The 21,472-nt window shown below is 40.5% G+C and overlaps 1 protein-coding gene across 4 annotated transcripts in view; it reads left to right on the top strand.

The window, feature by feature from the left end:
* Positions 1 to 21,472, top strand: part of DDX42 (DEAD-box helicase 42) — a 42,217-nt gene that overhangs the window by 19,482 nt on the left and 1,263 nt on the right. Inside the window, exons 4-19 of one of the 4 annotated variants that reach the window (XR_004384184.1) lie at positions 1,000 to 1,061; positions 2,432 to 2,468; positions 3,319 to 3,468; positions 7,545 to 7,649; positions 9,483 to 9,602; positions 10,467 to 10,643; positions 11,254 to 11,382; positions 12,233 to 12,332; positions 12,916 to 12,963; positions 13,477 to 13,574; positions 14,416 to 14,692; positions 15,793 to 16,019; positions 17,498 to 17,608; positions 18,897 to 18,998; positions 19,609 to 20,340; positions 21,231 to 21,281. Coding sequence is in view for 3 of the 4 variants with exons in the window: in XM_032870857.1 (XP_032726748.1) it covers positions 1,000 to 1,061; positions 2,432 to 2,468; positions 3,319 to 3,468; positions 7,545 to 7,649; positions 9,483 to 9,602; positions 10,467 to 10,643; positions 11,254 to 11,382; positions 12,233 to 12,332; positions 12,916 to 12,963; positions 13,477 to 13,574; positions 14,416 to 14,692; positions 15,793 to 16,019; positions 17,498 to 17,608; positions 18,897 to 18,998; positions 19,609 to 20,337 (2,472 nt within the window). In the remaining variant the exon portion in view is untranslated. Of the gene's footprint in view, positions 1 to 999; positions 1,062 to 2,431; positions 2,469 to 3,318; positions 3,469 to 7,544; positions 7,650 to 9,482; positions 9,603 to 10,466; positions 10,644 to 11,253; positions 11,383 to 12,232; positions 12,333 to 12,915; positions 12,964 to 13,476; positions 13,575 to 14,415; positions 14,693 to 15,792; positions 16,020 to 17,497; positions 17,609 to 18,896; positions 18,999 to 19,608; positions 20,469 to 20,505; positions 21,364 to 21,472 lie in introns of those variants that run through there. The other 3 variants (XM_032870857.1, XM_032870856.1, XM_032870859.1) reach the window with 3 other exon arrangements.

Raw genomic sequence — 21,472 nt, 5'->3', positions numbered from 1 at the left:
TTGCCAGAATTTAAGGCCTTTTATAGCCATAATATTTTTTAAGTGACTAGTTAAGCATTTTTTCCTGATTCTTCCATATTTGGTAAATATTGTAGCTAAAAATTATGGAATCCATATATAGCCACATTTTTAGAACATTTAGGTATTTCTCTTTGGAAAAGTAAGTGTCAGAATACAGTTTGATTATATCAAGATGTAACTGTCGAAATACATAGCTAAAAGTGTGATGGCACTTGTTCAAATCTAAAAATCCTTTATAAAGAAATTCCCCTTTGGAACCCTCCTACACTGTTGGTGGAAATGCAAGCTGGTGCGGCACTCTGGAAAACAGTATGGAGTTTCCTCAGAAAGTTGAAAATAGAGTTACTCTACGACCCAGCAATTGCACTACTGGATATTTAGCCAAAGATACAAATGTAGTGATCCGAAGGGGCACGTGCACCCCAATGTTTATAGCAGCAATGTCCATAATAGCCAAAGTATGGAAAGAGCCTAGATGTCCATCAACAGATGAATGAATAAAGAAGATGTGGTGTAGATATACAAGGGAATATTATGCAGCCATAAAAAATGAAATCTTGCCATTTGCAATGACCTGGATAAAACTAGAGGGTAAGCGAAATAAGTCAATCAGAGAAAAGACAGTTATCATATACTCTCACTGATAGGTGGAATTTGAGAAACAAGGCAGAGAATCATAGGGGAGGAGAGGAAAAAATGAAACAAGAGGAAACCAGAGAGGGAGACAAACCATAAGAGAGACTCTTAGGAAACAAACTGAGGGTTACTAGAGTGGAGGGGCTGGGTGGGGTGGCTGGGTGATGGACTTTGGGGAGGATGTGTGCTATGGTGAGCACTGTGAATTGTGTAAGACGGATGAATCACAGAACTGTACCCCTGAAACAAATAATACATTATAAAAAATAAAATAACTTAAAAAAAATTCCCCTTCTCATGTGTTTAGTGGAAACAATTCCATATGGCCTTTTTTTTCACTAGGATCAGGCGGCTAGAGACATGAAGAGGCTTGAAGAAAAGGACAAGGAAAGAAAAAACGTAAAGTAAGTTGTTTTCTTCTCCCTCACAAAGGTTACATGAAAAATGCTAAAGTATTACAAAGCTTATTTCCCCAAAGTTTGTAGAGAAAAATTAAAATACACGAATGTCTTGCCTTGAAATTACCCCTGTATCTTATAATAGAGATGACAAAATCTTTGCATTTGCAGTAATTAAAAACATTGTTTTTGGTAGAATAATATTTAGTGTTTCATTGTAATTTTTTAGTAGACGCAAGAGTGAGTTACAGTGGGAGTTGAAAGAGTGTAATTACTAAAGTTTGGGCTTATTGTTCTGAGTTTTGTCCCATAATTAATACAAAGTCAGTTAATGCCTGCAGAATTAATTATGAGTAAGGTGATTATATCGTAAAAAGTATGTTATCAATAAATAATGCAGACTGGTTTATTTACGGAGTGATATGCTTTAGCAACAAATCAGAACTTGAAATATCTTATTTTCTGGGAAAGCGAATTCTTCTCTTTCCCCTTGCTGAATACACTCCTCTTAAGGCTTCTTCTTACCAGGCACAGGTGGGCATGGTTGCACTTACCCTCTGCTTGCAGTCAGTGCCTCAGGCCCTCGCCAGGGTTCCTGTGCCACATGGAGGTTCAGCCCTCACTTTGGTGCTTACTGTGTGTTACATCCTCTTCCAGCTGCCCTACGCTGGTGACGTTGCTTGCCTTGAGAACAGCAAGTGCTCTAGGTTAGGTGGAAAGTCTGTTAGAAACAGATGGTTGTGGGAACTACACAGCCATACTCTCTGTAGCAGCTGAGAGATGCTGCAAGTGGTGACACCCCCTCCTCCATAAGAACTGCTTGGGAGTTTTAGTATCAAACTTAAAAAAGAGTTGAGGTAGTTCTTCTCTGTCCGCAAGGATTTTGGCTGAATCCAGTTACTCCAGAGCTAGAAACTCTGGGGGACAGTAAGAAAATTGTGACAGTCTTTTTAGTGTATACCAAATAGAGGGTTTTGGCCTTTTCTTTTTCTTTTTTTAATTTTTTTTTTTTAACAAAATGCAGTTTCTTTTAAAAATGCCTTTCACAACTGCGCTGTGTTTGTCTTACGGGGTTTTCAAGGCTAGGATCTTTGGGTATCTATCTTCAAAGGTTTTTACTCTTTATATCCTCATTAGTAATTGATGTTTCTAGGGTACCATATCATCCCATTCAGAAGAGTGCAAAGTGCAGCTTTCAGGGTGAAGGCACACATACATGCTGAATGGATCGTGTACAGTGTGCTTATTGCTGCTTTGTTATTGTTAGTGTTGAGAGTTCCTGTGCTGTATGGAATTCAACACTAACTTGCTATAAGTATGGAGCTGGGTATGTGGAACATTTGCAGGGAAGTTTGTTTCTCCGCTTGTTTTTCCAGGGGTATTCGAGATGACATTGAAGAGGAAGATGACCAAGTGAGTTCCTATGCAGTATTTCTATCTTTTATTTTCACCCCACAAAGTCTGTATTGGGGACAAGCTAGAGGTTGCCTTCACTGAAATGGCCATTCCTGACAGTGAGCAGGGAATGTCATGTGACTTGCTCCTTTTCTACCTGTATGACCAATTGGTAATAGAAAAATTCACATAGCTTTCCCCCATGTTGAAGATGGAACTGTTCATCAGCCATGACATCAAAAACAAATATGAGCTTTATTCAGCTTGATTTTTTTTTTTTCCAAAATTAAATGTTTATGCTTCTAAGTCAAGAAGTAGTGTGGGATCTTCTGATGGCCTCTAGCAACATCTAACCTTTACCTCTTTCTAAGGGTTCTGATTGTGATTCTTATATTTCAAGATGGAACATTAGTTTAATGACTGTCCTTCAGTAATTTTCTTCCCCATTGTTCAGTTGTGGGATGGTGAGAAGGGAACCAGAGTGAGCAGTAGCCCTTTCCAGGTTTGTGAACCTTCTAAATCAGTGTCAACTTCCAAACTTGGATTGGTCAGTCCACAGCATGTGTTCCACAGCTCTGGGCAGGGTAGGTAGACACCCCACCCCAGGAAGGCTGCGGGATAGACAGCTTTGTAAGTCTTGTTAAACAAGTTAAATCATTGTGTAGTACTAACTGTCTCATTCATTTCTTTTGATTGTCCCTCTGAATACTGCTGTTGTTAAAGGAATAATTGCTAGTATAAGTCTTGCCTTACTTGGTAGGTATTTAAACTGTGTGCAGTCATCTGGTACACTGTGTGCACTAATTACAGGAGCGGAGATGTTCTTAGTTGTATTTGGGTGTGATTATGTTCTTGTGCTTTCCTGCAGGAAGCTTACTTTCGGTACATGGCAGAGAACCCAACTGCTGGTGTGGTTCAGGAGGAAGAAGAAGATAATTTGGAATATGACAGTGATGGAAATCCCATTGCACCTTCCAAAAAAATCATTGATCCTCTTCCTCCCATTGATCATTCAGAGGTATGGTGTTTCTTGCTGAATTTGATTCTTATTTCAAAAGCCAATAGTTGCCTTCAGCTTTAATACCTAGATTTTCTCAATATCTCAGTAATCCTGATTCATACTCCTTATGTCATGAAAGTATTTGTTCTTTGGGATCTTCCCATCTCTGCTAAATGGTCAAGTCAGGAAGTGAAGCTTATGTTGTTCAAGACACAGCTGAATCGCTCGCTCCTGTTTGATTTTAGGCTAAGAATTTTTTTCAAGCAATTGTACTTGTTTTCCAGACCATCATTTTACCTTTCAGAATGGGTCCTTGGGCCTGCATTTGGCTTTTAATTGCTGTAAATCTTTATTGTTTCTCTCAGATCTGGGGCAGATGAGCAGCTGTTCCTTCAAAGTGGAGCCAGGAATTATAGTTTCCTTAAGTCAGGAAAAAGAGAATGAGAATAAGGATATCCGTATACCCACTTGAAAAAAAAAAAGTGTTTCATTCAGGTTAAATATCAGACGAGGTCTTGCATACCTTAATCTAGATCTAGAATGGTGGTTCTCAAAGTGTGGTCCAAGGACTCCTACAAGGATCTTTTCAGGGAGTCTGAAAAGATTATTATTAGTAGTAGTAATTATTATTATATTAATTATTATTATAATTACATAATATAGAAAATATATATAATTTTATAATAATAATAATTACTATTATTATTATTACTTTCATAGTAATGCCAGCATAATTTGCCTCTTCCAGCACATCAGTATCTGCATCGATAGTTAAAAGCACAGGTAGGTCGCATTCCTGAAACTTTAGCCCGAATGAATCAAGGCAGTGTTATCAGCTTGTCTAGTAGTGGTAATACTCTTCCCTGCCACACCCTCACAGTTTAAAAAAAAAAAAAGGCCAGCTTCACTAAAGAAAATCCTGGATAAAACGGTAAAAATTATGATTTATTAAATCTTTTTTTTTTTTTTTTTAAGATTTTACTTATTTGACAGAGACCACAAGTAGGCAGAGAGAGAGAGGGAAGCAGGCTCCCCGCTGAGCAGAGAGCCCGATGTGGGGCTCAGTCCCAGGACCCTGGGATCATGACCTGAGCCAAAGGCAGAGGCTTAACCCACTGAGCCTCCCCTGGCTCCCCTGATTTATTAAATCTTGACCCTTGTGTTCTTTTTCTTCTGTGTGACAAAACGAGAAGTACAAATAAAGCATTTCTGTTGGATGCCAGAATAGGATAGTTGTCTCTAGGGTAGGCACTTAGGTGTTTTGAGTTGTAAGCTGACCTAGCTGCTTTTTTTTCATGGAATACCATTTTCTTTTGAGAAAATGAATGACTTCTCAAGGGAAACAGTTGAAAATGTTTATTGCCAGTGATAGGAATTCAAGCTTTCAAGCGAAAATTAAAATTTGGGAAGCTTCTGTTCACAAACTTCTATTCACGGAGCTTTCCAATACTTAATGAAGTTAACGAAGTTGTAACGAAGTTGATAGTGATAAACAAGTATGATTTTTTTTTATTGTATCGTGAAATGTTTTACCATGTGGATGATTTGCATACTACCTCAGTGAACCAGTATTTTCAAGTATACAATGCATGATTTTACGAGATTGTGCATGAGTAAAGGCTTCATTCAAAATGTATGATAGACCCATGGATTATAATATAATAATGTGAGAATGTAATTTATGTGGTGTCAGATTATACAATGAAAATCTATTTTAAGAAGTGACCACTTGTCAAGGCTCAGTGTACTATCAAAGAAGTAAAAATCCACCAGAATTTGAAAAGACTATTAAAAATAAATGTCTCTTCCCTTTCTAATTACATATCTTTGTGAGGCCAGATTTTCTTCTTAGGCTTCAATCAAAGCAGTATATTGCAACAATTTGAATATAGTAGGGACCAATTTTTTTTTTTTAAGATTTTATTTATTTATTTGACAGAGAGAGAGAGATCACAAGTAGGCAGAGAGAGGAGGAAGCAGGCTCCCCGCTGAGCAGAGAGCCCAATGCGGGACTCGATCCCAGGACCCTGAGATCATGACCTGAGCCGAAGGCAGAGGCTTTAACCCACTGAGCCACCCAGGCGCCCGGGACCAATTTCTTTTAAGTCAGACATAAAGAGATATATAAAAATGTAAAACAAGGTTATAACTTTATTTTTTTTTCCTCAAAGATTTTCTGTATTTATTTGACAGACAGAGATCACAAGTAGGCAGAGAAGCAGGCAGAGAGAGAGAGGAGGAAGCAGGCTCCCTGCTGAGCAGAGAGCCCAACTTGGGGCTCGATCCCAGGACCCTGGGATCATGACCTGAGCAGAAGGCAGAGGCTTTAACCCACTAAACCACCTAGGCGCCCCAATAACTTTTTTTTAAAGTAAAGCTTTTATGTTATAGTATAGTGGTGTGTTACTGTTTTTAAATGAATAAATCTTAAAGAATTTTCTCAATTTTAATTTTAATATGGTAACTGTCAGCAGATAAAACCCACATAAGCAAAAGCTCATTGTGTTTTTGATAAGTGTAAAGGGCACCTGAGACTAAAACATTTGTAGAACTACTGGTCTAGACTAGAGTATGGGTTATACTCAAACTTTTAAATGTTTCCTTTTGCACAGATGCTACCAAATAATGCCTTGGTATTTACATGTGGCAAATGAAACTAAAAATGTGACACTAATGTGGGAGGAAGCATCCATGATAAGATAAAGGATGAAAATCTAATAAGAAAAAAAACACAAATACTTGAAATAATCATCTAATAAGATGTTTGAGATACTTGACGAAGCTGTCAAACCTCGTCATCGTGCTGGGGTAGCGCACAGTTGTCCCATGTAGTGCGGGCAGCCTGCCAGGAGAGACCTGAAGTAAAGAAAGGATAGCCTTTCTGCTTCTGTGTAGCTTTCTTCACATTCGTTTCATGTATTTATTCATATATTTGTTATTTTATTCATTTCATACATATATATAACAAAAAATAACACATTTGTATGTACAGTTTGTGAACGAAGACAATTCTGCCCTCAGGGAGCTTCCACTCTGAAAAAGAGAGGAGAACTGAGGAAAATCCTGTTGTTGTTTAGTGCAGCCTGGTGGGGAGTATAAAAGGTTCTACCTGTTTGTAGTGCTAAAGGAGAACTTTTTTAAAACGTTCTTACTTTTTTGTTGATAATACCATAGAAAGGTAATTTTAGGCTATATCTAGAATTAATGTAATTTTATTGTAGACCACTTAGGTGGTTAAAGAGAATCATTTAACCAAATTTAGTAAGTGGTGATATGCTTATTTTTATAGTCTCAGTACAGTAAGTTGTAAAAAGAGTAGCAGGAATGACTTCTTTCCTCTTTGGAATCGGAAATGCTTAGCCATACATTTTTTAAAAGTTATGTAAAGATTTTCATGTTTTTAAAAAGAATAGAACTCCCTCTAAAGGCAGAGGTCTCCTCATAGGAAATATTAGAAATGTTTTTAAATGTTAGAGCTAGGTGAACAGCTTATTCCAAAGCATATTTAAATGTATAAAGTGGAATGTCTTTAAAACACTTGTCCTCTAAAATAAAACTAAGACAAAATCAGAAAGGGAGACAAACCTTGAGAGACTCTAAACCATAGGAAACAAACTGAGGGTTGCTGGGCAGGGTGGGGGTGGGGTAACTGGATGATGGACATTAAGGAGGGCCTGTGATGTAATGAGCACTGGGTGTTATATAAGAATGATGAATCACTGAACTCTGCCTCTGAAACTAATAATACACTATATGTTAATTAATTGAATTTAGATTAAAAAAAAATAAATACTTGTCTTCTGAGGCCTTTGGCTATGTAGAGATTCCTTAATCTGCATCAAGGTGGTTCACATCTGCGGTGTCCTTTAGGAGTCTCTTTAGGAAGTAGGGTGTTGTTTATTTTGAAAATGGAAATTGGTAAAGATACTGGCTGTACATTTGGGATGTGTGTCATGAATAAGTGAATTCCTTTGTCCTCTTGCTGGTTAAGGCTTTACTTACATAATATGTGTAAAAGGTTATTTTGCATTAAAATCAAACTTACAGGATTGACTCTTGAATTCTAGACTAACTTTGAATAATTGGACCTGCAGATTGACTATCCACCATTTGAAAAAAATTTTTACAACGAGCATGAAGAGATAACCAACCTCACCCCTCAGCAGCTAATAGATCTCCGTCATAAGCTCAATCTTCGGGTAAGTCGATCATTAAGCCAAATATTCTTTTTTTTTTTTCTTTTAAGATTTTATCTATTTATTTAAGAGAGGGAGCACACAAACAGGGGGAGCTGCAGAGGGCGAGGGAGAAGCAGACTCCCCACCAAGCAGGGAGCCTGATGCAGGGCTCGATCCGGGGACCTTGGGATCGTGACCTGAGCCGAAGGCAGATGCTTAACCAACTGAGCCACTAGGCTCTCCTAAGCCATATATTCTTAAATTAATATTAGTTAGCCCAGGGTTAGTAGTATCATTTATCCAAACTAAAATAACCTTCTTTTCTAATGGTCCTTGGACTGTCTTTGATAGAGTAATAACTATATCCTTTTAGGCTCCTATGTCTTGATTTTTATTGTTTTAGTCTTCCAGCTCTTTTAGGATAGGATTGTTTTTTCTTTAATGCAACACATGTGAATGCCATATATATGTTCAATTTTGTATCTTGCGTTGGAATAAGAAGTCATTGTGACCTTAAAATTAGTCAGGAGGTGTTTCTGCAGTGAGTACCTTGTGCTAGGAACTGTGTTAGGCAGGCTGGTAATGAAGGGGCTAAGAGTCCCCATCAGGAGGGAGAGACAGGATTAATAGATATAAACAATATATGAAGTCTTAGAATATTTTAAAATTAAGACATCTCAAATTATATGTAGCACACTTTTTTAAAAAATTAGAAGAAATTAACACCTTAAGTATGCACTGATTTCAGAATAATAGTTTTTTGTTTTTTTAAGATTATATTTATTTATTTATTTGATAGAGACAGGGCGAGAGAGGTAACACAAACGGGGAGAATGAGAGGGAGAAGCAGACTTCCCACTGAGCAGGGAACCCAATGCAGGGCTTGATCCCTGGACCCCAGGATCATGACTGGAGCCTATGGCAGACGCTTAATGCCTGAGCCACCCAGGCACCCCAGAATAATGGTTTTTAATTGCCAAAAATGTTTGGGTTGCACATTGACCACATTGTTTCAGGTATTGCTAGATGTTAGTTAAATGAAACACACAGATAATACAGTAATATCTTCTCTAGGGTAGACAGCTTTCTGGCCTCTGTCTGCCTTGCTAATTTCTGTGTGATGTTTGAACCTATTTTCCGAAAGAGGATGTGTGCATATGCATGCATTGCCTATTTTCCACGGGTAACCTACACCCCCAGCCCCCCCACCAAAACCTTTTAAGTGAAATCCTGATTAGACATTATCAGTATTAGAAGCATTGCAGAGTTACTACTGTTGGAGTCAAAATGGAGGTTAGAAACCCCATTCTTCACCTGGGTATAGTTTGAACAGTGTTTGACAGTAGCTGGACCATCATTAAGTGGGACACTAGCTCTTTAGGCAGAATTGAGAATGTAGACAATAAATAGTAACCAGTGGGTATAGACATGTCTTGTTTGGAGTTATTTGCACTTTCATTTTATTTCAAGAGTATATTTTATTTTTTTCTACCATCTGGTTAATAGTTACGCACAATGACAAAAAAAAAGTATTCATGACTTTTTCCAATTCATTGAGCAATATTTTTATTTCTTACAAGAAAATTCTGATTTAAGAGATTTCTAGGCACTTAATCATTTAAATGATATGACAGTTATCTCAGGAATATTTATAATGGAATTTTTTATGTAAGGCTTTAGATCTATTATTACTTGGGTTATACCTTTTCAAACAGTATGCACTTTTGACCACAGACTTCTGTTTTCTCTTGTGTATACTGAAGTGAAGTACAAAGTGCAGGTGAACACTGTTGAACTTCCAGTGCTGCTCATTTTGAAGTAGGAGTCACTCCTGGGAGTTGTCTTTATTTGTAGGTCTCTGGTGCTGCGCCTCCTAGACCGGGAAGTAGTTTTGCTCATTTTGGGTTTGATGAACAACTTATGCACCAGATTCGGAAATCTGAGTACACACAGCCCACTCCAATACAGTGCCAGGTAAGTAAAGTGTAATGAAAGAACAACAAAGCAGGATGATACTCAGTGACCATGCTGATTTTACAAACAAGTCAGAGCAGTAAAACAGCATGTAGTCCAAAATTATATTGGCATAGATAGAAGGTATCTAAATATTTCATCTGTGGCTTAGTCTCCAAATTTTGCTTGGAAAAAACATAGATGAAATCCAAGAGTATTTTTGAAACATTTAAAAATTAAAGAATAAAAAAAAAAATTAACAAAAGTATATTACTGACCATTCTAAGATGTTGCTAAAATGGCTGGGAAATATTCTTTTGTATCTGCTAAATATCTTGAAAATATGACCTGAAGAAAGCAGTTTTTTAAATAAACATAACGAAAAAGATTTAGGTGTAGACAAGCACTGCTAGTGACTAAGATTCTTTTGTCCGTGACCTGAAAATTCTCATTTATAACTGGAAGTAATAACTTCTGTTTTCCATTTATATATGGGATTTATTCATTCCTACACAGAATATGAGAATTTTCTGTATATGGATGAGTAAGCTAGTCTGTACCTTCTCAAGTGGTAATTTTTCTGATTTTAGCTACCCACTTACATTATAAATTGCAGTTTTTTATTTCTGTATCTCAAGCAAAATGGTCGTTCATATTTTGCAAACCGTGGCTGACCCACATGTAGAGAATGATAATATTATTTGCTATAAATCAAGCAGTTTATGGAAATGCCAGGTATTCCTTGTTATTTTATAGCTAATGTGCATGACCTATCAGGATATTTTTGTTTCATTGGAAATGAATGTCATTAGTTTCCCTAGGATTTCCTTCAGTATGTCTTTCAAAGTGAAAGTTTAGAGTGGATATACTTTATTTTTTCTCTAGGGTGTGCCTGTGGCATTAAGTGGTAGAGACATGATTGGTATTGCCAAAACAGGCAGTGGGAAAACTGCAGCATTTATCTGGCCCATGTTGATTCATATAATGGACCAGAAGGAATTGGAACCAGGAGATGGACCAATTGCAGTGATCGTGTGTCCTACTAGGGAGCTCTGCCAGCAGGTGCGTGCTTTGTGTAGAATGCCCCCTTCTGTGTGTGAACTAGGAAGGGACTAGTCAGTCGAGAGGGTAGAATTAACTGGGAAGCTTCTTCAAAATGTGGTGAAATGTGCATAAAATTGATCATTTTAATCATTTTTTAAGTAAACATTTCCATAGTATGGAGAACATTCACATTGTTGCACTATCAGGAAACTTTTGGAAAATACTGTGTTCCTATGTATTTTCCATATGACCAAACACATATTTTTCCCTAAAAATGTTGAAAGAGAAAAAATATTTGGGAATTGCTTGTATTTTAAGATCCCAGTGTTTTCCTCCTGGGTTAATTCATTTTGCTTGGGTAGAAAGGCAATGACAAGGTCAGGAAGAAAAGTTTAAAAGAAAAAAAAGAATAATCAAGACAGGTTTGCAGATAGCCTGTTGGTGCTCTGTTCATTTCTTTATGAATAAAAATGTGATTTTAAAGCATTTTCTAGCTTTTGATTTTCTATGACATCACATTCTCTGGGTTTTTTTTTTTGTTTTTTTTTTTGTTTTTTTTTTAGAACTCCCTTTTGGGTATTGGTCAGGGTCCTGGTTTGTTCATGTCATTATGTCAACAACTTTGCAGATCCATGCAGAATGTAAGCGGTTTGGGAAAGCGTATAATCTTCGATCAGTCGCCGTATATGGAGGAGGAAGCATGTGGGAGCAGGCCAAGGCCCTTCAGGAGGGGGCAGAGATTGTTGTGTGTACCCCAGTAAGTATGTCTTGGGTTCAAGTGGCTTATCAGCCATTCTTGGTATGGAAAGGTGTTGGTTATTGGATGGAATGGCCCCTAAAATGTGGTAAAGCAGGGTCGAGAATACTCTGATAATCACAGCTTGTGGCTTTGGTTTAATTTTGATTGGGTGCCTAGATTAGCAGTCTGTTAAGACTGTCTGACATATATGTTAGTAGCTATAGATTCCCCTGTTTCAGCCTTTTTTTTTTTTTTTTTTTTTTTTTTTTTTTTTTTTTTTTTTTTTTTTAAAGATTTTATTTATTTATTTGAGAGCGAGACAGTGAGAGAGAGCATGAGCGAGGAGAAGGTCAGAGGGAGAAGCAGACTCCCCATGGAGCTGGGAGCCCGATGTGGGACTCGATCCCGGGACTCCGGGATCATGACCTGAGCTGAAGGCAGTCGTCCAACCAACTGAGCCACCCAGGCGTCCCTGTTTCAGCCTTTTTTACTGCTTTCCTAGAAAGTGGATCTGTGGTTACTTGAGACCATCAGGAATCAAAAAGAAGATGATCTTTGGACCGTACAATTTGGAGTTTGGTCATAGTTCCTAAAAGACTATAGTCTAAATAAAAAGCTATCAGAAAGGTCCTAAATTAGGTTGTTTTAGAAAGCCCCACAGAATAGTTCTGGCCATGTTCCCACAATTGTGTTTTCTTAATTTTCTGTTCTTTTAAGCTCTGTAGTGCATAAAGTCCCAAGTCTGTCCGACCCAGTGTCTGTTACATTCGACAGCTAGAGTATTAGCACTTTTGCCAGGAGTACAATTCTAGAAAGTTCTTGTAAATGCCTTTAATTATACTTCCTATTCATTTTCTGGATCTCATAGGGACGACTAATTGATCATGTGAAGAAGAAAGCTACCAATCTTCAAAGAGTCTCTTACCTTGTGTTTGATGAAGCAGATCGCATGTTTGACATGGGATTTGGTATGCCTTTGGTAGTTTCTTCTGTCTACGCCTTCACTTGTTTTTTTCTTGTCTTTCTAGACTTAGCATTTTCTTTTTGTATGAGAGATGCTAAAAATACTCCTGTATAGGATTAGACCATAGAGATAGAGCTAAACCATTAACTATTTTTAGGCATTCTCTCAGGAAGTATGTTAGGCTTGACAGGGTTACAGACATTTTGAAAGTGCCTTTGTGTATAGGGAAAATATTTTCTTTATATTTTTATTCATATGACTTTGATTGTGGAGGTCAGGGTCTATGTTCTTAGGTAGTAGATGTCATCATTTTAGGCTCCTTGCTTTCCTGTCCTCCCAACTTAACCAGCTTTGTGGAAATTCTGAATAACTCATCTTTATTGATGGAAACTACTGGGCCCAGCTTAGCTGGGTGGAGGGGAAAGGATTTCTGGGTTTCGTCCTGAATGATGGGCCTAGGAGTTTCACATTTTCTTTAGTAGTTATAACTCCTCATATGGATATTTTTACTAAAATGACTTTTTCCTAGACATCCCAAACCATCATATGGAGTTACAATGTTAATTTTACTGTTTTACTTTTTCCAGAGTACCAGGTGCGATCCATAGCAAGTCACGTCCGTCCTGACAGACAGAGTATGTATGAAGCAGTTTTATTAAGTCACATTTGTATTCAGAATAAACATCCCTGTATTTTATAGACATTCACAGTATGGCAGCAAAAATGATCATGTGGGTACTGGTGAGAACCATAGAGGAGGAGATAAAAAGTTGGAGTGGCACAGAACCTTAGAGATCATCAGATATAACTCACTCGTTTTTGTAGATGATAATCCAAGCCTGAGAATTAAATGACCCAAGTTACATGGGTTTATCAGCGTGTAGAGTTAAAGCACAGTGCAGGGCTGCTGACTGGAAGTCCGAGCCTTTTCGAACCATGTTGACAGTCCCTGTCTTAACTGTGAATGTATAAAAATGGAAAAAGGAAAATCGTTTTTTCCTTAGTGAATCAATTTTGAAACTAAGTTTTAAAAGTTCAGGTGGGTTTATTTTATAAAACTGAATTAATTCTGAGTATCAGTGGGAGGCTTAGTGGGTTTTCAAAAACGAAGTCACTGTTTCTTTAACAGAATTTGCTTCACCTTTTAGCTCTCTTATTCAGTGCAACTTTTCGGAAAAAGATTGAAAAACTGGCCAGAGACATCCTGATCGACCCTATTCGTGTGGTGCAGGGAGACATTGGAGAGGTAACGCTAATAATTAGCAAGGCTAGATTATTATAGGTTATTTCTCATATTTGGGAAACATGGAATTAGTTTTCCACTATTGTGAGGAAAAACACAACACTATGTGCTTATGTATTTATAGATGAGGCAGTGTAATTCAGATTTGTTTTAAAAAACACAAGGTTAGGAGCATAGATGAGACAGCTAGATTTTAAAAATACGGATAATTGTTGAAGTCGGGTGATGGGTACATAGGAGGTGATTATGTTCACTTCATTTTTTTGGAATGTTTAAAATTTTACGTAATAAAAATTAAAAACTTTTAGCAGGGAGAAAAAGTGGGCTTTGCCTGGAAGACAGGCTAGAACAGACATTTAAAGTGATTGTAGGAGGAGCAGGATGACTTGAAAGGCCTCGTGAAAATGAGTTCGTGGAATTTACCTTTCCATATGCCCTGTGTGGAAAATTTGGGTACCTTGAGAGTTCCTGAAGTTGCTTTGCCATGTTTATTATTAAAGTTCTGTGCATTTAGCTGGTGTTACGACATTATCTGCTTTTCATTTTTGAGTGTTTTCTATGTGTATATGAATTGTATTAGGAGCAGTGAGTGGGAAGGAGAGAAAAGGAATTTAATTTATTAGGAATAAATAATCTGAGTTTCTTGTAACACTGTATTACAAAGTATTGGGGCTCATGAATAGTTGGGTAGAGCACAGTGACTTGAGAAGGGAGGTAGGTTTCGAGCTGCACTTGAGTTGCTGAAAGAAAGCCTGAGGAGAAGAGGGGTGGTGGAAAGTGATGTCTGGTCCTTGTTCGGGAGCCTTTTGGCACAAATGTCACAGTCCTCTTTCTTCCTTTTCAGGCAAATGAAGATGTGACACAGATTGTGGAAATTCTCCATTCTGGGCCTAGTAAATGGAACTGGCTTACCCGGCGTCTGGTAGAATTTACCTCTTCAGGAAGTGTTCTCCTGTTTGTTACTAAAAAAGCCAATGCTGAGGAGCTAGCCAATAACCTTAAGCAGGAGGGTCATAATCTTGGGCTGCTTCATGGGGACATGGATCAGAGTGAAAGAAACAAGGTCATTTCAGACTTTAAGAAAAAGGACATCCCAGTCCTGGTGGCCACAGATGTTGCAGGTAGAGTAAAACTTTTCCCCAGTGACCTCATGGCCCTGCGCTGTAAGGGTGCTCTGTCTTGCCGCGTAGGAGCTAGAACACGGGGGGTTTCTCGGGGGCTCAGTCCATTTAGCGCCTGCCTTTGGTTCAGGTCATGATCCCAAGGTCCTCGGACCGAGTCCTGCTTTGGGCTCCTTGCTCAGTGGGGAGGCTGCTTCTCCCTCTGCTTGTACTCCTTCTCTCTCACAAGTAAATAAAATCTTAAAAAAACAACAGCTAGAGCACTGAGCAGGCTGGCAGAGGTGCTCTCCTGGTCTGGCTGGCCACCCCCAAGCAGCTCAGACGGTAGTGACCAAACCTGGAGCTCTGGGTACCACGTTCCCTTAATGTTTCTCTTTGAAGAAAGAATCTCTGCAGTTAGAAGATACTCAGGGAAAAAACTGTGGAGCCGGTTAGACCCTAGACCATCTGCCTTTGTGGTGCGTCTTGACATTAACTGGGCATGCTTCACTCAAGACCGAAAAGTTCTTTGAAGTTGATTTTTGGCTTTATTCTCGGTTTGGGGTTTGTTTTTTTTTTTAAGATTTTATTTATTTGACAGGCAGAGAGGCAGGCAGAGAGTGAGTGGGGAGGCAGGCTGCCTGCCAAGCAGAGAGCCTGATGTTGGGGTCGATCCCAGGACCCTGGGATCATGACCTGAGCCGAAGGCAGAGGCTTTAACCCAGTGAGCCACCTAGGCACCCTGGCTTTATTCTCAGTTTTAATAGTTGCCTTTAAAAAACTGGTATTTTCTCCAAAAAGGAAATAATTTCTCAGCTTCAAGCCAATTTGATGCTGGCTTTCATCATTTTACATATTCCTGGTGCAAGAGTGAGGCCATGGCGGGTTACTGATGTCAGAAGGCCTGTGTCCGTCAGCTAGACAGCCTGGCGTCAGAGAGTCAACGATATTGACATTTGCTCTAGAAGGGCAACTTAAATGCTTGGATCTTACCAGCTCACCACACCATGCACTTTGCCTAAATAAAAGGAATGTGGGTTCTTAAAGGACCAGCATTTTTGGTTACTTCGATTTTTTGACTCCTGCTAAAGGATAAAAGAATTTGGGTGTTTTTATTTCAGCCCGTGGTCTGGACATTCCTTCAATTAAGACTGTCATTAACTATGACGTGGCACGAGACATTGATACTCATACTCACAGGATTGGCCGCACAGGACGAGCGGGTGAGAAAGGTGTGGCCTATACCTTACTGACCCCCAAGGACAGCAATTTTGCTGGTGACCTCGTCCGGAACTTGGAAGGAGCCAATCAGCATGTTTCCAAGGAACTCCTCGATCTGGCGATGCAGGTGAGTGGCAGAGTATACTAAAGATGGTTCCAGGTTCTAAAACTACTAAAACACACACACACACACCAGAAAAAAAGCCTGAGGAGCTAACATAGACATATGACAGAAAAGTTGCAGACATGTGTAGGGGAGTCCTTAGGGGCTACAGATCCGTATTGTAGGACATTAAAATTCATCTGGTCTGTCTTCTTTCAGCAACATTGATTTGAAAAAAACTTTTTCCTTTTTGTGTGCTAAAATCTGTCTCTCTGAAATTTCTGCCTGCTTGCCCCATACCACACTTATAAGTTTAATCTCAAAGATGGGTGTTTTCCCCTTCCTGTCCTTACTCCCAGTCTTCATCTTGAGGAGTTAAAAATGTGTGATGTCTTAAGAAAATATGATGTATTTAACTGTTTCTCATAGACTTAGGTCTAAGACCTTTAACCACTTTGATTACCAATCTAAAACTAAGCTAGGCATTCTACTGAAGTAAATCCTGAGTCATCTTAATATATGTAGTCCCCAAATTACAAATGGGTTCAGTATACACATTTTGATAGTAGAGACTTACGTCTTTTTTAGAGTCCCAAGTCAGCGCACAGAATAGTCAACCCGTCCTGCACTTGCCGTGTGGTATGCTGCCCATGCACTGGCTTCTGGGAGTAGAGGATCTGCATTGCAGGAAGGAGTAAAATGATGTTTCCTTCCATTTCCTAGGTACATAAAGCCCGTCATAAACTACATTTTCCAACAGGATATATCCGGTCTTTGGCTTTTTCCTACATCTCTTTTTGTGCCTTAGGCTTCCGGTGCTCTCAGACTGTGTGATCAGCTTCCCTGGTCAGTGCCTTTCTGAAGCCAGCCCTACCTCTTAAGTATTTCTCTTAGATTGTAACATGTGACTGTTAGATAAAGGGCTATGTCTTCCATGGATGTTTGCATTCTGAAAAGAACATAAATCTGATTCATAATATGCTGGCAGCAGTCAGGTTCAAGGAACACTTCAGGCTTTGCGTACATAAAACTTTGGGTTTTGTGGCTAATTGCCCTGGACATCTGCCCTAGAGCCAGTTCTGGTGAACCTCACTTCACATGGTCTTTTTCTTTCACTTCTAAACCCTCTTTTAAGCTCCAAACGTGTATGTCCAGTAGTACATCTAGATTAATAAATGGAAAGTCAGTTCCTTTTCCCCTAGGAAGTTAGAAGTGGCCCGAGTGAGTGCTCTGCATCGGAGGCTGACCTCCTCACTGCCTCCCTGAAGGCCCTGAGACACAGCAGTATCGGAAGCCTCAGATAAGGGCCTCGGCCCCTGACGAATTTGGTAGACTGCACTCCCCAAAGCAGCTCATCTGTGGTTCCTGCGAGCAGTTGCCATAAATGCATTGGCTAAAGATGAACCACTACGTTCTTCCTTCCCACTTCGTTTCTGATGATGTCCTCCTTCCCTGGCCGCCACTTCCTCCTGTGACCTAACCTTGAATTGTGTTCAATGCAGAATGCCTGGTTTCGGAAATCCCGCTTTAAAGGAGGAAAAGGCAAAAAGCTGAACATTGGTGGAGGCGGTCTCGGCTACAGGGAGCGGCCTGGCCTAGGCTCAGAGAACACGGTGAGCCAGACTGCCAAACTGTAGCTGTGCCCTTTGCACCGCTCCAAGTCCTGGAGGGTGTTACGACGGCCCTCCTCTACCTCAGTGAGTTCAGAACCTGGCCTAGAGAGGAGTGTTGGGACTTTCTCTTAAAGAAGCATCTGTGTGTACTTGGTGACTAGATATGCTCAGGAAATCTTTTCACATCAGTTCCCAGATTTGGTCCTAGAGCAACAGTAAATGCATATTTGTGTCCCATCCTAGACCTGGTGAATCAGAAACTTAACAAGCCAACTAGCACTGGCCTTAGAGTCTGCTGCTGGGAACTCTTAACTCCTGGAGTTAAGAGTTCCTACATTCTGTGGGAAATTGCATCAGAGAGGAGAGGTAGCTTTTCTCACAAAACAGGTAACAAAAGTGCCCCCTTACTGGCTTTTTAACCACCTGTTTCATAACACCTTGATTCGTAAGCCAAAGACTCAAACTGCCAGTCTGTATTTCTGGAGCATTATTGTCAGTTTGGGGTCTCTGATACAGTGTCTCCCCGGCTCAGTAACGGTGATGCGCATGCGCATGACGCAGGTGGTTATGGTAGCTAATGTTGACTTACTGCTGGCAGGCAATCATGCGTGTTAGCCTCATCCGCCAATCCCCTGGGGAGCACAGGTCCGCTGGTCAGGAAACTGAGGCACCCCAGGTTACACTCCAGTAAGTGCTGAAACGGAGACTTGGGCTTTTAAGAGTGGATTCAGAGCCTGGGCCCGTTACGGGCAATATGCATGTGCTCTCTGGTGCCTCGTGGCCTCTTCATGCTGAGCGTGAAGCTTCACAGAATCACGTAAACACACTTGTGTGTGTAAATAAAACCTTATGATCGGCTTTGGCCATAATTTGACTTCAGGGTTAGGGTTAATTCCTAAAAACATAATTACTGGGTTAAAAAGGATAAGTATTTTTTAAAAATTTGATTTCCTTCTTGGACAGAGAAAGAGTGTGTACAAGCAGGGGGAGTGGCAGGGAGAGGGAGAAGCAGGCTTCCCACTGAGCAGGGAGCCCAACGCAGGTCATGAGATCGTGATCTGAGCGAAAGGCAGATGCCCAAACTAGAACCACCAGGCGTCCTAGGATTTTTAAAAAATCATTACTGTACCTTTTCCCATTCGATACAAATATCCTGTTCGCATCGCAGCCCCCACTTCTGTTTCCAGTATATGAGGCCCGTTCTGGCAGTGGGCTCTCCTGCTCATTTTGTCCTGATGGGTGTGCCTTTTTCTTTCTTTCTTTAATTATTTTTTTTTTTTTTTTTAAGGACCGAGGCAACAACAACAACGTGATGAGCAATTACGAGGCCTACAAGCCCTCCACAGGAGCCATGGGAGATCGGCTGACGGCAATGAAAGCAGCTTTCCAGGTCTGAAATTAAGCAGTTAGCTAAAAGAGCTTTGCACAGTGATGAGGGGTCTGGTCTGAGAGGGAGCTGAGCTTGTAGGCTTACTGCTAGACTTAGGACCTTCTCACTGCTTTCAGTTGCGAATGTCCGCTTCGTGTGCCAGGTTACCTGGAGCTGCAGGTGTAGAGGCTGGGCAGTCTGAGGCTCAGGGATGTGAGCTATCCCAGAGCCTGGGACTGTTGTACTGTAGCAGAGCTGGTGTTCCCTCCCTGCCAACAGTGTTGCCCACCTCCAAGGCTCTTGTAATCAGGTTGAGAGTAATTGCCTTTTTTTTTTTTTTAGCTAAGACAAGTTTGATTCTGGAGCTCTTGTGAACGCTGAACCCCTCTATACTTACACCTCTAGTTAGCTAGATAACCGGTTGAGCCTTAGTTTATGCATTTTATCTGGGTTCAGACTGATATTTCAGCTAGGTCCCCTAGATTTATTCTTTCTCATCAATAGAGGAACAGGGTTGTGGGGCCTACAGTACCAGGAGAGCATAGAATTTCTATGTATCTTCTCATTTCCAAGCTTCACGTATCCAAGTTTCTTGAACCTACTGTCTTAGCTATTGTTGTCTCTCTTTTAGTCACAGTACAAGAGTCACTTTGTTGCTGCCAGCTTAAGCAACCAGAAGGCGGGAAGCTCTGCTGCTGGGGCAAGTGGATGGACTAGTGCAGGGAGCTTGAATTCTGTTCCAACTAATTCAGCCCAACAGGGCCATAACAGTCCAGAAAGCTCCATTCCCAGTGCCACCAAGGGTATCCCAGGCTTTGGCAATACTGGGAACCTCAGCAGTGCTCCAGTGACCTACCCTTCTCCTGGAGCACAGGGAGTCAACAGTACAGCTTCAGGGAGTAACAGCCGAGAAGGGCCTGGGGGAGGCAATGGGAAGAGAGAGAGATACACGGAGAACCGGGGTGGCAGCCGTCACGGTCATGGAGAGAGTGGCAATCGGCATGGTGACAGTCCACGTCATGGAGATGGTGGTCGCCATGGAGACGGATACCGCTACCCAGAAAGCAGCAGCAGCAGCAGCAGCAGCAGCAGCCGTCATGCTGATGGTCACCGTCACGGGGAGAACAGGCATGGAGGAGGTGGCAGTCGACACGGAGAGAGCCGAGGTGCGGGAGAGAGCCGAGGTGCAAACGATGGTCGGAATGGTGAAAGCAGGAAAGAGGCTTGTAACCGTGAGAGTAAGGTGGACCCCAAGGTGGACAGCAAGATGGACAAGGTGGACAGCAAGACAGATAAGACAGCTGATGGTTTTGCTGTCCCCGAGCCACCCAAGCGCAAGAAAAGTCGATGGGACAGTTAGAGGGTATGTGCCACAGTGTGAAATCAGTTGTCTTTAATTTTATTTTTAGAAAGATTTTTGGTAACTAGGTGTCTCAGGGCTGGGTTGGGGCCCAAGGTATAAGGACCCCCTGCCCTTAGTGGATTAGCTAGCTGGAGCTTGGAGACATGACCCCTTCATCTGGATCAGTTTTCAGATGTCTTGGGAAGCTGCTTTGGTCCTTGGAAGCAGCGAGAGTTGGGAACCTTCTGTTGGGCTCTGGGTGAGTTGTGAAGGTCAATTGAGGATACCCTGAAAGAAAAGGCCTTCTAGGGCACAAAACTCACTCTAGGTTTATATTATATGTAGCGTTATATTTTTTACTAAAATGTCACCTTATAAACATCTACAAGTAAGATTTCTTTTCTTAGCCGTGTGGCCAGGCAGTCCGCTTTTTAGGAGTTGGCTTTCTGCAAACCCAACCCACTGAAGCGTTTGTTAGAGATTTGGGGAAGCATTTTCGTGCTTCCAGACTTTGCAGGGAAGGGAGATGTCTAAGTGGGAGTCCGTGCTCAGGTTTCCCAGCCAGGTTTGTATCCAGTCCTGAGACAGGAAGCAGCAGCCTGCCAGACCCAGAGAGCCTCTACCCTCAAAGAGGAAGATGATCCTGGAAACAAGACTGCTCCAGGTCTGGTGTTACTAAATTGAAAAAAACAAACAAACAAAAACTCAACAGCTTTTAAAGTGTCTTCTATTTCATTGTATTTTTTTTTTTAACTTGCCACAATGGTAGAAAAATCTTTTGCTGAAATGATTTTGATGATTTTTTTGTTCTATCTATCTTGTTTATAAAAGGAAAAGAAATATACATACTTCGAATTTTGTGACTTTGTGAAGGTTTCTTTAAGATGTGCATTCCTTTCTGCTTGCTCTAGTAAATGTTTTACTACTGGGACCTGTGGATTGTTTGTCATTTCTACTTCACAGTGAGTATATACTATGATTTTTAACAGTGCATGGTGCAAACACCCAGCTGTCTTGAGTTAGCGCTTAATGGGAATTGGGAACTAAAAGAAAATATACTACCCTGGTTTTATTCAGATAACAGAAGAGGATGGGGAAGGCCTGAGAGGCCAGCTTGCCCAGAAAGAGTGACTGCCACTCCCAACACCGACCT

The sequence above is a fragment of the Lontra canadensis genome, unplaced genomic scaffold (genome assembly GCF_010015895.1).
Source record: "Lontra canadensis isolate GAN:19392208 unplaced genomic scaffold, GSC_riverotter_1.0 scaffold41, whole genome shotgun sequence".
Lineage (NCBI taxonomy): Eukaryota > Metazoa > Chordata > Mammalia > Carnivora > Mustelidae > Lontra > Lontra canadensis.
This window is presented reverse-complemented; position numbering and strand designations above follow the sequence as displayed.